Source organism: Ptychodera flava, chromosome 14 (assembly GCF_041260155.1).
Source record: "Ptychodera flava strain L36383 chromosome 14, AS_Pfla_20210202, whole genome shotgun sequence".
NCBI classification, from domain to species: Eukaryota; Metazoa; Hemichordata; class Enteropneusta; family Ptychoderidae; genus Ptychodera; species Ptychodera flava.
Window position 1 is genome coordinate 9,655,033 of NC_091941.1, and position 11,856 is coordinate 9,666,888.

Below are 11,856 nucleotides of genomic sequence, written 5' to 3' on the forward strand. Positions count from 1 at the left end.
AACCATATAACAGGAGAAAATCACTGTCGGTACGTAAACCGTGTTGCTCTGGGTTACAACTTTAAAAAATATTTACAAGCCTAGTAACAGATACCTTTATAGAAAAAAATGCAATTAGGCTAAATTTTACCAAAAAGGAGACAAATTCTCTGTCAACGTTAACGACAAGTTTTAAACAGCCTTCGGTATTCAAATTCAATTAGGGTTGTATAAATTCCGTAGGTTCACGTAAGAAAAGAAGCCAGTATCGAGACAGGGAATTCATAATTTTAACGATCAGAACTTTTAGTATTTTCGTCAATGTTGGTATATTTCTTTGTAAAAGTGAAGGAATGACTCTACCGTAGGATTTACAAGCGTTGTACGACGAATTCCAAAGGCCTCGCTACTCCCTTTTCTGTCATGGTTATTTTTAGACATAATAGTGAACACGTTTATCCTTTGACGTGGCACAAATTTCGTTGTATTTTACACATTTCATATTGTCTGTTTTCATTGTTATAATTGTGAACCTTGATCACCAGACATACTGTTACTTGATATCCAAACGCCGAAACGGCAAACAGAGTTGACAGCCCAGAAGAGGTGTTGCCTTCAGAGCACATGAGTGACAACTGCTCCGATGTGTAGATGAAAAACAAAAGAAGCGATGCTATCACTGTATGAGAACGCCCTCTTCCATCACGTGATCTTCTTAGCGACGAATACATTGCGCATCCAAACATTGTGTCGTTTGCGCATAGGTAGAATAACAGTGATTGCAAGATGGCGGAGGAAAGCGAGACTCAAGAAGCACCGACGTCAAAGTTGGTATTTGTGAACCATTTGGATGGATATGAGGGAAAGAATATCGGGAAGGTATGAACTGACGTTTATATCGTCATAATGAATCCAACCAAAAAACCTCTTAACCCTGACACCTGTAATTGCGAGTGTCAGTCTTTGCATGTCGGATCATCGATCACCGATCGACGCATGGATTCTGAAATTGAACGAGTTACACAAAATATATGAGCATGTTTGTTAAGTCAATGTAATGCTTGAAGAATTAATATTTTAATATAAATTAATACAGACATGTATATGTATGATGTCCGCCGTAGAAAGCAATTCCGCTTTTATACTTTCAAACTTCGAAGATATCGTTAGCATATTTACATTGTTCACCTTGTATCTCGAGATCCTGACGGTTCTCAGACCAGCACAACAGTAACCACCGTCCCTTTGTGGAGGGACCATGCATAACTAAGAATGTGCCATAGGGAAAAATTGAAGGAACGTATTCCCTTTCAATTCTGTAAGTGTCAGGCACCTCACGAGGCAGATGTGTCACCTTTAATTGCCAAATTACCATCACGTCTTCTAGTCAAACAGTAGAAGTCAAACTTCAATCACCATGCACAGCTTCTCAAGTGTAAATTGCTCTGACATTGTCGTATCCCCGTTCTCAGTTCCTCTCGTCATGTGTTGTCGGGGCATCGTTGGAGGAAATGGAAGAAGAGGAAGACGATAAAAGTGTAGACAGTGATATCCTTCTGAAGCCAAAGGAAGGAACCTATGAAGTTGTTGGCACAGTGAAAGACGTCTCAGTTCCAAAGCCAGATTGGGCCAAAGATGCAGTAGTGGTGAGTTGCCATTCTACCTGTGTACTCATAGGCTTTTGGCATGGTTTAGCAACCCATAATGTGTCAAAAATATTCATAAAATATCACTGTCACTTCATAGAAATATCGAGAACTGCTAAAGTATTTGTAGTTTCGATTGGACATGTCAGAGGCCCATTCCACCCTCAATGCCATCACCAAGACACAGTATTTTCATAATTGTTTTTATTCCTTTTATTCTATTCACTACATTTCCTTTTATTCTCTTTTGAAGGCCTCCTTAAAAGCTAATGGTTGTCCCAGGGAAGGTTGAGCATCATGTCATTTTTCTTTCAATGAACCAGAAATTTCTCTCCAACAAAAGGATTTATACTTCTCAGAGGAAAAACACCGGGACTAAAATATGTGCATTGCATCACCTGAGAATTTACATTTCAGTATCTCTCAGCATCAGTGTATGTGCTTTTTTCAAAAGAAATCAAGGATTCACTCATGATCTTTTATCGTTGTGCACAGACAACTGAACGAGATCAACTTTTGGAACACTTGATGGAATGTGATATTATTGTCTATGACATCACTGAAGATCCAGATCAAATTGATGAGGCAACATGGGCAGTTTCAGGTAGGTATCATGTGATTTAATCAAATAGGTGAATGCTTATAACAATGAGTGAATGCAAGTTACCATTTACACCTCTACACCTCTATTCAAATAAAGTGTTGCTGACTATCAGTATTTCCAGTAGAAAAAATGCATGGCTGTGCTGACCTTGACCAGGATATGAAAGATCTAAATTTGATGAATGATTGGACTGAAGACATTTAGTTAAAAAATCAACGTATCACTTTCTTCAAATTCCGAAAAATCATCAGATGTTAAGTTTTCTGATTCGTAAATGCTTATCATTATTTTTCAGCTTTGCACGCTGAGATTGACAGATTTGATGGTCCAAAAATGTTTATCTTGTTGTCAAGTGTAATGACTTGGGGAAAGAGCAAACCATTGGATCCAGTAAGTGGAAATTTTTCAATAATTTATGTGATCAGCATTTGTTTTATGCATAGGTGAAAAGATGTTATCAATGAATGCTCAGTACAAGCTGTAGATCACTGTTTTTGTGAAGAGGGAAGAATGAAGCTCTTTCAAACTAAATATAAGTGAAATGAATAAAATTATTTTATTTCTGATCTGTTAAGAGTTTTCATTGCTTTTCTTATCAGTTGGTACACATGCTAGTATAAAGGAAAGATATGCAAGTTTCAGTTTCTACCTGCCAGCTAAGTGTGCATCTGTTTGACAAAATATCTTTGAAAAATTTTTTCTCTCTAGGATGATCCTGAAATTCCTTTCACTGAAGATGATTATCGCAGGAGGAAACCACATCCAAACTACAAATCTCACATCAGTGCTGAGAAACTTGTCATCAAGCTTGGTAAAACGGTGAGTTCCAATCAGATTTGTGGCATGGTTGTAAATTGATGTTGTAAAGTTACAATCAAAAGTTTGCCATAGAGCCAATGGAATCACCCATTTAATTGATGGAGGCTAGGCAAGCCACAGAGAGACAAAATTATCCGACATTGAATTATATGGAAGCCAGTCCTAGAGAGACAATAATCATAATGGACTTTTGTTTTCTTCACAGAATAAAGCCAAGTTTGTCACCTATGTTGTTGCATCAGGTCTGACATATGGAGCTGGTGAAAACATCTTCCATTATTTATTCAAGGTGAGCACAAGTTCTTTGTTGTACAAAGACTGTCAACAGTACAAGTGTTATTTGTAATTATTGAGATGAAAATCAACGTATCGAAATTGCATGAGAAATGTGGTTGTTTTATGCTGATATTTGAAGCATTTTTTCATTTATTGGATCATCAGAAATATAGAAATCATAAATCAGTTTCCCTGTATCTCAGATGCCAAAAGTTCATGCAACCATTGTTTGTCTTGGGTAAAGCTGAAACAATACACGTGGTCATCAATATTTGTTTTATGTCAACAGACTGCCTGGCATGGACAAGCCGAGGCTCTACAGTGTTTTGGCAATGGAATGAATGTTGTACCAACCATTCATGTCAAAGACCTAGCAGCGTAAGTTGTATTCTTTTACCAGTACTTCATGCAAGTTCAAGTTTTACAGTTGGAATTCTTAGTTATATAAATACTTCTGTACAGACATTTATGGTTTTTGGTAATTCTTTGTGTTGTACAGGGTCATTCAGAACATTGCCGACAGCCGTCCAAAGACACGCTATCTTGTGGCAGTCGATGACTCACAGAACACCTTGGAAGAGATTGTCAGGGTAAGTCCACAATTGAAGTACTTACTGGGTCAGTGTGTGTGTGTGTGTGTGTGTGTGTGTCAGCATGTCTATGAGTATAGATCTATCTATGTGTATCACATCTTTTACCTTCTTATTGATAAGTGAATAATTCCCTATAGTAAATTGTGAGCATGTCTCTTTGTAAAATAACAAGAATCATCTTTGTGTTGTATCTCATCACGAATTACATGTTAGTATTTCCCGATGGCACTCTTATATTTGAAATTACAAATAGGTAAAAAGCTTTTCCATAGTCAACTGCATGGAAGAAAATCAAAATGTAAAAAATACATATTGCTTTATATTAAACTGAATCAAATATGTGTAAATATGCACGTATGAATACTTAAAGCCCCCACTCAATTATCAGATTTATCTAATATAAATATTATTTCCTTGATAAAATATTCAATGGAAAACAAAAGAATGACAAACTGTTAATGGGCTGTTGACACATTCGTCAATGTGAGAACCAGGGATTGAGAAGGGCGCCTTTAAAGTGAACACATGTTTTGTAAAAAGTGATCCACGGCAGATTGAAAAATATCTTGAAATACATTCTCATTTAAAAAAATTCTATCCTTTTAGAGGTTTTAATATGGATGTATAATGAATGTACTGTCATAAGTTTTATTGTTATATTTCACCCACAGTGTGTCAGCACTAGTCTTGGAAATGGCAAGATCAAACACATCACAAAAGAAGAAGCATTATTGAGCAAAGATCTAGAGGTAAACATCATTATTACCCTCTCAGTAATGTTACAAAGTAGTAAGACAGGACCTCATTGAGAGATATTGACCTAGCAATATTGTAACGCATTTACTATGGTGATCTGATTGAGTCCTATTGTTTGCAATGGCAATGTGAAGGTAGTATGTGCCTAGAAAGTGAAAGACTTAAACTTTTGCTCAATCTTTCCTCAGTGAAACCTTCAACGATTCTCTCACTAGATAAACAATAGAATAAGGAGTCACCGTGCAAATTTGGTACCAGAGAAACAAATTACCTGACATTTTCTGATATTTGCAATTCCAAATGGTCGCCATACCTGTGTTTGCTCATTAGGGAAACATTTTCAATTTTCGACAATCTAGGAAAATATTTCTTACTCCAAGAGCTTTAAAGGAAAAAATAATAATAATATTTAATTCTTTAAAGCGCACTACACATATGTCTCAGTGCGCTTTACACATTTAAAATTGATAAAAATACCAGCAAAACATGACAAACTTAAATGTAAAAAAATCAAATTATGCTAAAAAATTATGCTAAAAACGTACATGGTTAAAAATAATGAAAATTTCTGCAGAGTAAAAAACAGTCAAAATACAAAAAAAAAAAATTATTAAAATTCTACAGAGTAAGTAGCAGAAAACGTTAAAATAAAATAAATAAAATAAAACAAGCATCAGCGGTTACGGTAAAAATGGTGACCCTTCCGAAACATTAGTAATAGTGCTTTACAAAAAGATGGGTCTTTAAAATGCGCTTAAAACAGTCAACGGAGCTAGCATTACGGATTTCTGGAGGCAATGAGTTCCACAGAGACGGTGCGCAGACAGAGAAAGCTCTCTGCCCATATGCCTTGTTGAACATTCCCCGCGGTGGCACTAAGCGTAACGAATCACTCGATCTGAGATCTCTGGCAGGAGTGTATATCTCGAGGAAACCTCCACAAGTGGTTTACTAGGAAAGAAATGTAAAATTTTAGAATCCAAATATCTGTCCCTGAGGTGCATTTTGTCTTCAGCTCCTCAATGAATAAACAAGACGAAAGGAATAAACAGGTAGATGCCCACGTACTTTTAAATCGATATCTACATGCATGTTGGTACAGAAACAGGAGCGATGTTTATTTCCACTGAACCAAGGGCCATTCATTGAATTATATTATGATGCTCGTTTGTTTGTTATGGCATATTTTTCATGCATTAACCCTACAGCAAGCAGACTTTGACCAGTTGCTGGTGAGTCTTCGAATGGATGCAGTCTACATCAAAGAAAGTATGAACATCAGATGGGCAGCAGAGACAGGACTGGTTGACAATATATCAAGTATTATCAAAGAATACAAAACAACAAGAGGATTGCTGGTAAGAATTCCTCTTTTAGTTTTACTATTCTGTATTCTCAAATCAGCGTAGCAATTTTCAAATTTATCCCAAAAATACCTCATAGATACATCATCGTGAAGTGGTGCATTTCCTAGGAGTTATCCAAGTTCTCCCCTTCACTTTTCATGTATAACTGTTCACAGTATGCGATGCTCCTTTGCATTTAAAAAATTGGTAACCACAACAAAAGGTACTTTGGCATGAACAGGAAGTCTGTTTTATAATATTAATGAAAAACTAAAGTTCTGAAGTCTGACAGCTCTATTGTGAACAAGTGCCAAATCTATTCAAATCTTCAAAAAGTCTTTTAAATTGAGACATTTCACAGTCTCAGTCTACAGTACACTCTTGTACCCATTTTACATAACATCTCTGTAGCTATCTCTGACCATTACTAATGTCCAACACTGTAATATTGTTACACAGCCAATGCGTGCCTGTATCCTTGGACCACCAGCTGTGGGAAAGACATCAGTGGTCCAGAAGCTGTGCGAACACTACAAACTTCATCACATTAAGATTAAGGATGTGATCGATGAAGCTATCGGTAGACTGGTGAGTGCCATAAATTCAATTAATCTCTGTGACCTTTGAAAAAACCAGATCTGTCAAAATTTTGTCAGAGAGGATATCTCAGCAGTCCATTTGTCGGATCTGAAAGTGGAAGTTGACCTGGTATGGTCAAGTGAAAGAATATTTCATTAAAGACTAAAAATAAAATGATTTTGTTGAATTCAATGTGGTTTTCAGGAGAAGAGTGCTGCCCGTGCTGACCAGGATGAAAATGAGGATGATGATGGCAAAGCTCAGGAAGATCAGGAATTGTTGGATCAGATCAATGAAAGCAAAGAAAACAACAGTGGTAGGTCACACTAGGATGTAGATCTTCTGCTTCGATTCACAATTTCTATCCCGTGAAGAAATCATACTTCTAATTTCAATATCTATTTTGGCAGACTTTATAAGATTTGACTGATTTCTAAGATACTGCCACCAACTGGTGTTTCCTTTGCAGGTCGCATTGAAGACCAATATATCATCCAGTTTTTCCGGGATAAGCTTCACTCCATGCCATGTCAGAATCAAGGTTTCATACTGGACGGTTATCCCAAGACTTATCCTCAAGCTAAGGAGCTCTTTGCAAGTGAGTATACCCACTCCAGAGACTCAGTGGCAGTCCATTGTGGGGGTGTTGGGGTGAGGCGGGGGGATTTTGATGCTCGATTGTTGCCTTAGGGTTGTTTTATTGAAGCAGGGTTGACATTCTACTCTAACTCAGTAAGAATTACACAAATGCTAGCGATGGGTACAGAATTGTCAACAGTGTTTGGATTCTGTGATGAAAATAATGATAGCCCAAGGAGTTCTCCCACTTAAAAGCCTTACAGAAAGAGAAACAATTACTCTTAACCCTTTCACCTGCATGGTCTGACCCAAATCCATTGTTATCAATGATGATTGTGGATCTGCTTATTAGGAATTAGGGGTGAACAGTAAGTTAAAACATGACATATCTCATGACAAGCTGTATATGTTTTAATCTACATGATAACTAAACTGTACGTAAACCTAAATGAATTAGTCTTTGCTGAAGTGCAAATTAAAGAGTCAGTGTTGATGCAAACATGACCGTGAGATTCAAAATCACATCTGTTTACATTTTTTTGTTTGCAGCTGACGATGAGGAAGAAGAACCAGAGAACAGCAAAGTGCCAGCGTACGATAGATCCATCATGCCAGAAGTGGTTATATCGTTGGACGCGCCTGACGACTTCTTGAAAATCCGGGTCATGAACCTTCCCGAGAGTGTCGTAGCTGGCACTCACAACACAGAGGAAGGTCTACTCAGACGTCTCGCTGAATTTCACGCCGTAAATGAAGAAGACAATACCGTTCTCAACTATTTTGATGAACTAGAAATCCATCCAGACCGCATTGGTAAGTGCATAGCTTTTAGATCACTGCCCAGAATTGAATTAATAAGACAGTGCGGCAAAAGAAAGCTAATTTCATTTTGCGAAAATTATTAAACCGTAGTTGATGTAATTTTGCTTTATACGTAGTTCATCTTCACACTTCTTTATCTAACCATCTTAAAAATTATGGGGAATGAATGACACTGTCAATGTTAGACGGACATCAACGAGGGCATCAAAAATATTTCTCCAGGGTCTATGCAGTATCCATGTTGTTCAGAACCCAGCTGGTTCAAAACTACTTGGTGAAATGTTCAGTTGTGAGAACTTCCAGCATATTCCAGTATTTATCATATTGTTTCTTCCACCAATTTTCCCAAGTGACAGCCTGATAAATTACCTTCAATTCAAAATCTGTGATTGCTGAGAAAATAGTATTAACATTCCACATTTTGTAAATACAGCTAGCAGATAGTGAAAAATAATACTCTGCTGATATATGTTGCAAACCTTTCTCTCAATTCTTCATGCAACAAAGTTGTTACTTCTTTGCGACATTTGTAGAAAAAGAATGGAGATATTGGTGTTTGCTTGCATCTTTCTTTCATTTGTAGTCTCAAAAATATTTAAAAATATTTGTTGTGTGAATGGCATTTTAACGCTATTCAATGTTGGCGGTAGATCGTGTGATGTTGATTAATCTTATTTCAACATGTCCGTTTTTATTTTCAGATGTCACCAAAGAAACTGAGGAAGAAAACAAAGGCATCGTGGAGAAAATCATCAAAATTATGGGAGAGCCCCGTAACTATGGACCAACACCGGAAGAACTGGAAGAGATGGAAAGAATAGAAACGGAAAAGAGACTGAAACGAGAGAAAGAAGAAAAAGAGGAGAGAGAAAAACGAGAGGCAGAGGAAGCAGCTGAAAGACAGCAAAGACAAGAGGAATGGGTGAGAATAATCGGTCATATTCGAAATGTTCACTGAAAACTTTTGGCAGTACACTGTTATATCAAATAGAGTCTGTAAAATAATCAAATAGTCATGGTTTTGCTATGAGCGCAAAATTTGATTTTGACATGGTTAACTTCATCAGTTGCCAATGTCAAGGTTATCCTATTCAATAGTACGTGGTGAGATTACTGTTGAACGCAAGCCCTGGATCAGTGGACACTTTGACCTTCACAGAGATGCAGTGTTTTTCACAATTTTGGAAGTCAGGGGATGGCCAATTTACATAACATTGCATAATTTACATATTCCTATGGCATTTGAATAGATCACTCAAACACAGAGGGATGGCCCCACAGCAAGTGATGTTACTCACAATTTTCCTTGATTTATATATACACTGATATCACTTATTGAACTGAAACAAATCTCTTATCTACACAAAACAGCTTGTCCACATTTCAAAATTCTGACAACATTGCTTTGATAATCATGTCGATCTGATTTCCCACTTTGAATGATGAGAAGATCAATCCCTTTTCCACTGAGGAGATAGCAATTCTGTAATTTTGTCAACAATTATTTTTATCAGCCATACAAAATATTTTCAAGGAAATTGAGGGAGTAAATTGCACCTGTGTTGGCAAAATAAAGGGTATTGATTTTTTGAATGTTCATGATAAGGGAAATACATATATCAGTTGGTGTAATGAGACCATATCAGTTGCTGATAACTTTATCTTGAAAAGTGTAAAATTTACAGCATCTACAAGTAGTAGCTTTGTCACTCTTCAATTGTAAAAATAATAGGTAATTTTGGAGCATACTTTTAACAAATAATCATGAAATTAAAGTCCAAGTTTGAAATTATTCAGAAATTACTAAAATTGAGTCAGCCTTCAACAATGCCCGAGTGCAAAAATCAAGCAGAAATGTGGTGGGTAACCTCACTTACTGTTTGGCCCACCACTCAAATCCCCTTGTTGAGAACCATTAGATGGCTACAAAGTGATTTCAAATATGTAATCCGGACAGCACTATTTTTTTCAACCTCAAAGAGCAGAGAAGTCTAAAGAGAATGTTTTTATTTTCCCTCAGTCATCACGCCTTGAAGAAGTGAAACGTCAGGAACAGGAGGTCTTAGAAAACCAGTCAATACCACTGAGAAACTATCTTATGAAAAATGTCATGCCTACATTGACACAGGGGCTCATTGAGTGCTGTAAAGTCAGACCAGATGATGCCATTGATTATATGGTAAGTTTTTGTCCATTCAACTATCATATTATGGGGAACTTTTTGCTTTCAAATTGGACTCTGAGCTCTGCTACATGTAAGATGTTGGCTAAAAATATTGATATTGTCAGTGTACCTGTCTAGTAATAATGTCTAAACCAGTACAAGGTAGCAAGTCTGAAGAAATGACCAATTGAACGACATTATCCTTTCAAAAAACTCTTTAGAAATAAAATATCACAAATCGCAGCAGAATAGAGATGCAATGCTCAGAAGAAGCCTACTTTGTGCAACTTTCAAAGCTAACTTGATTTTGCACATTCGTTTGTTTCTCTGTGTGATCAATCAATCAATTGTTTATTTGTTTGTTTACTTACAGGCTGAATACCTGTTCAAGAATAATCCACAGGTGGATTGATATGTATATTCAAAATTCTGTGAAGAAACTTACTGCAAACATAGCAGTGCTTGCAGAGATGTATCAACAATTCCATCGCCCCAGCTAATGAAGTATTTCAAAGCCTGGAATGCTGTATGAGTGTATGATGTAGCGTACACTGTTTACATTAATTATTTCAACAGAGAAGTCAGAGTTACATTTATTTTGGAGTATTTGAGAAATGGAACCGTTGGAGCAAAAAATAAACTTGAAAGGACAGATTGACTTTATGTACAATAAATATCTATCCCTGGTTCTTTTGTAGTAGAATTGTCAAATGTATGATATCACTTGTATATATATTATTGAAATTGATCAATTCAATGGTTTTGCAATTTTTGAAAGACTTCTGTGCAAAGGCACTGTTTCTGGTTCATGTTTCATCTCACTGACCCACTTACTGTATTTCATTATGATGTTTTTACAATAAATAAGTTGAAGTCACTTGTCTCTGTGACTATGTTTCTTTGATCCAGAATCTCAGGATATTTCATCAACTGATGTATCTGCAAAATTCCAGGTTTATTCTGCTCCCAAATTTGCAAATATTCCTAATAGTTTAGTCTTGTGACGAGATGTTTAAAATCTGAGGTCTTGCCTCTTCAGAATTTCCACAGAAGCTTTTTTGTGTGTTCTGTGTGTCCATCATGTGAAAGGCCAGCCACAGATGCAGGTATATGTATGCCCTAAAAAGATTCATTGAAGCAAAGTGCATCCTTGGTATACAGTTTCACACTTGGCAACGCAGTGTTTTTTGGCCAATATTAAATCCCCTTTCTGTCCAATCTGGTCAGGAGTATTCCTGTTGAATGTCATCAAGAACATACCTGTTCTGTGCTGAATTGTCCTCTGGTGTACACACAAATGTTATCCATCACAATACCTTGTACAACCATCTCTGCATAGAGTTACTTTATATTGCATGGCTTTCTCTTAATATTTTCAAAATTACTGTGAATTTTCATGTTCAGTTATTTATTATAGTTTTTAAACATATTTAAATACACTAAATATCTCTGGAAATTGAAGCATGGCACATGTGGAGTTATGAATGTAAAAACAAAAAGTCTTCTAGATATTTTATGTTGTCCATTCATAGAGAAGAAGAACACCATTTAGGTGGTTAAGTTCTATTTATCAGCAATTTTTCTGTTCAATTGAGTAAATTATTTAATGAGCTAAAATCTGCATAGCACCATGGTGGAGTTTGCTTTGGTATTGTAAAATGGGCAGAGATAAAATGGTCCTCGCAAGTATTCT

At 36.4% G+C, this 11,856-nt stretch overlaps 1 protein-coding gene across 1 annotated transcript; it reads left to right on the forward strand.

Annotated features, from left to right (window-relative positions):
• Positions 1-697: 697 nt before the first annotated feature.
• On the forward strand, positions 698-11,040 carry LOC139149262 (adenylate kinase 7-like). Its single transcript, XM_070720903.1, has 17 exons — positions 698-858; positions 1,452-1,625; positions 2,121-2,229; positions 2,525-2,619; positions 2,938-3,048; positions 3,254-3,337; positions 3,614-3,702; positions 3,824-3,914; positions 4,589-4,666; positions 5,882-6,031; positions 6,479-6,607; positions 6,803-6,914; positions 7,068-7,196; positions 7,727-7,990; positions 8,701-8,921; positions 10,020-10,178; positions 10,537-11,040. Exons 1-17 carry the CDS (start codon positions 766-768, stop codon positions 10,573-10,575), a joined length of 2,127 nt encoding a protein of 708 aa, XP_070577004.1. The 5' UTR covers positions 698-765; the 3' UTR covers positions 10,576-11,040.
• Positions 11,041-11,856: the final 816 nt, after the last annotated feature.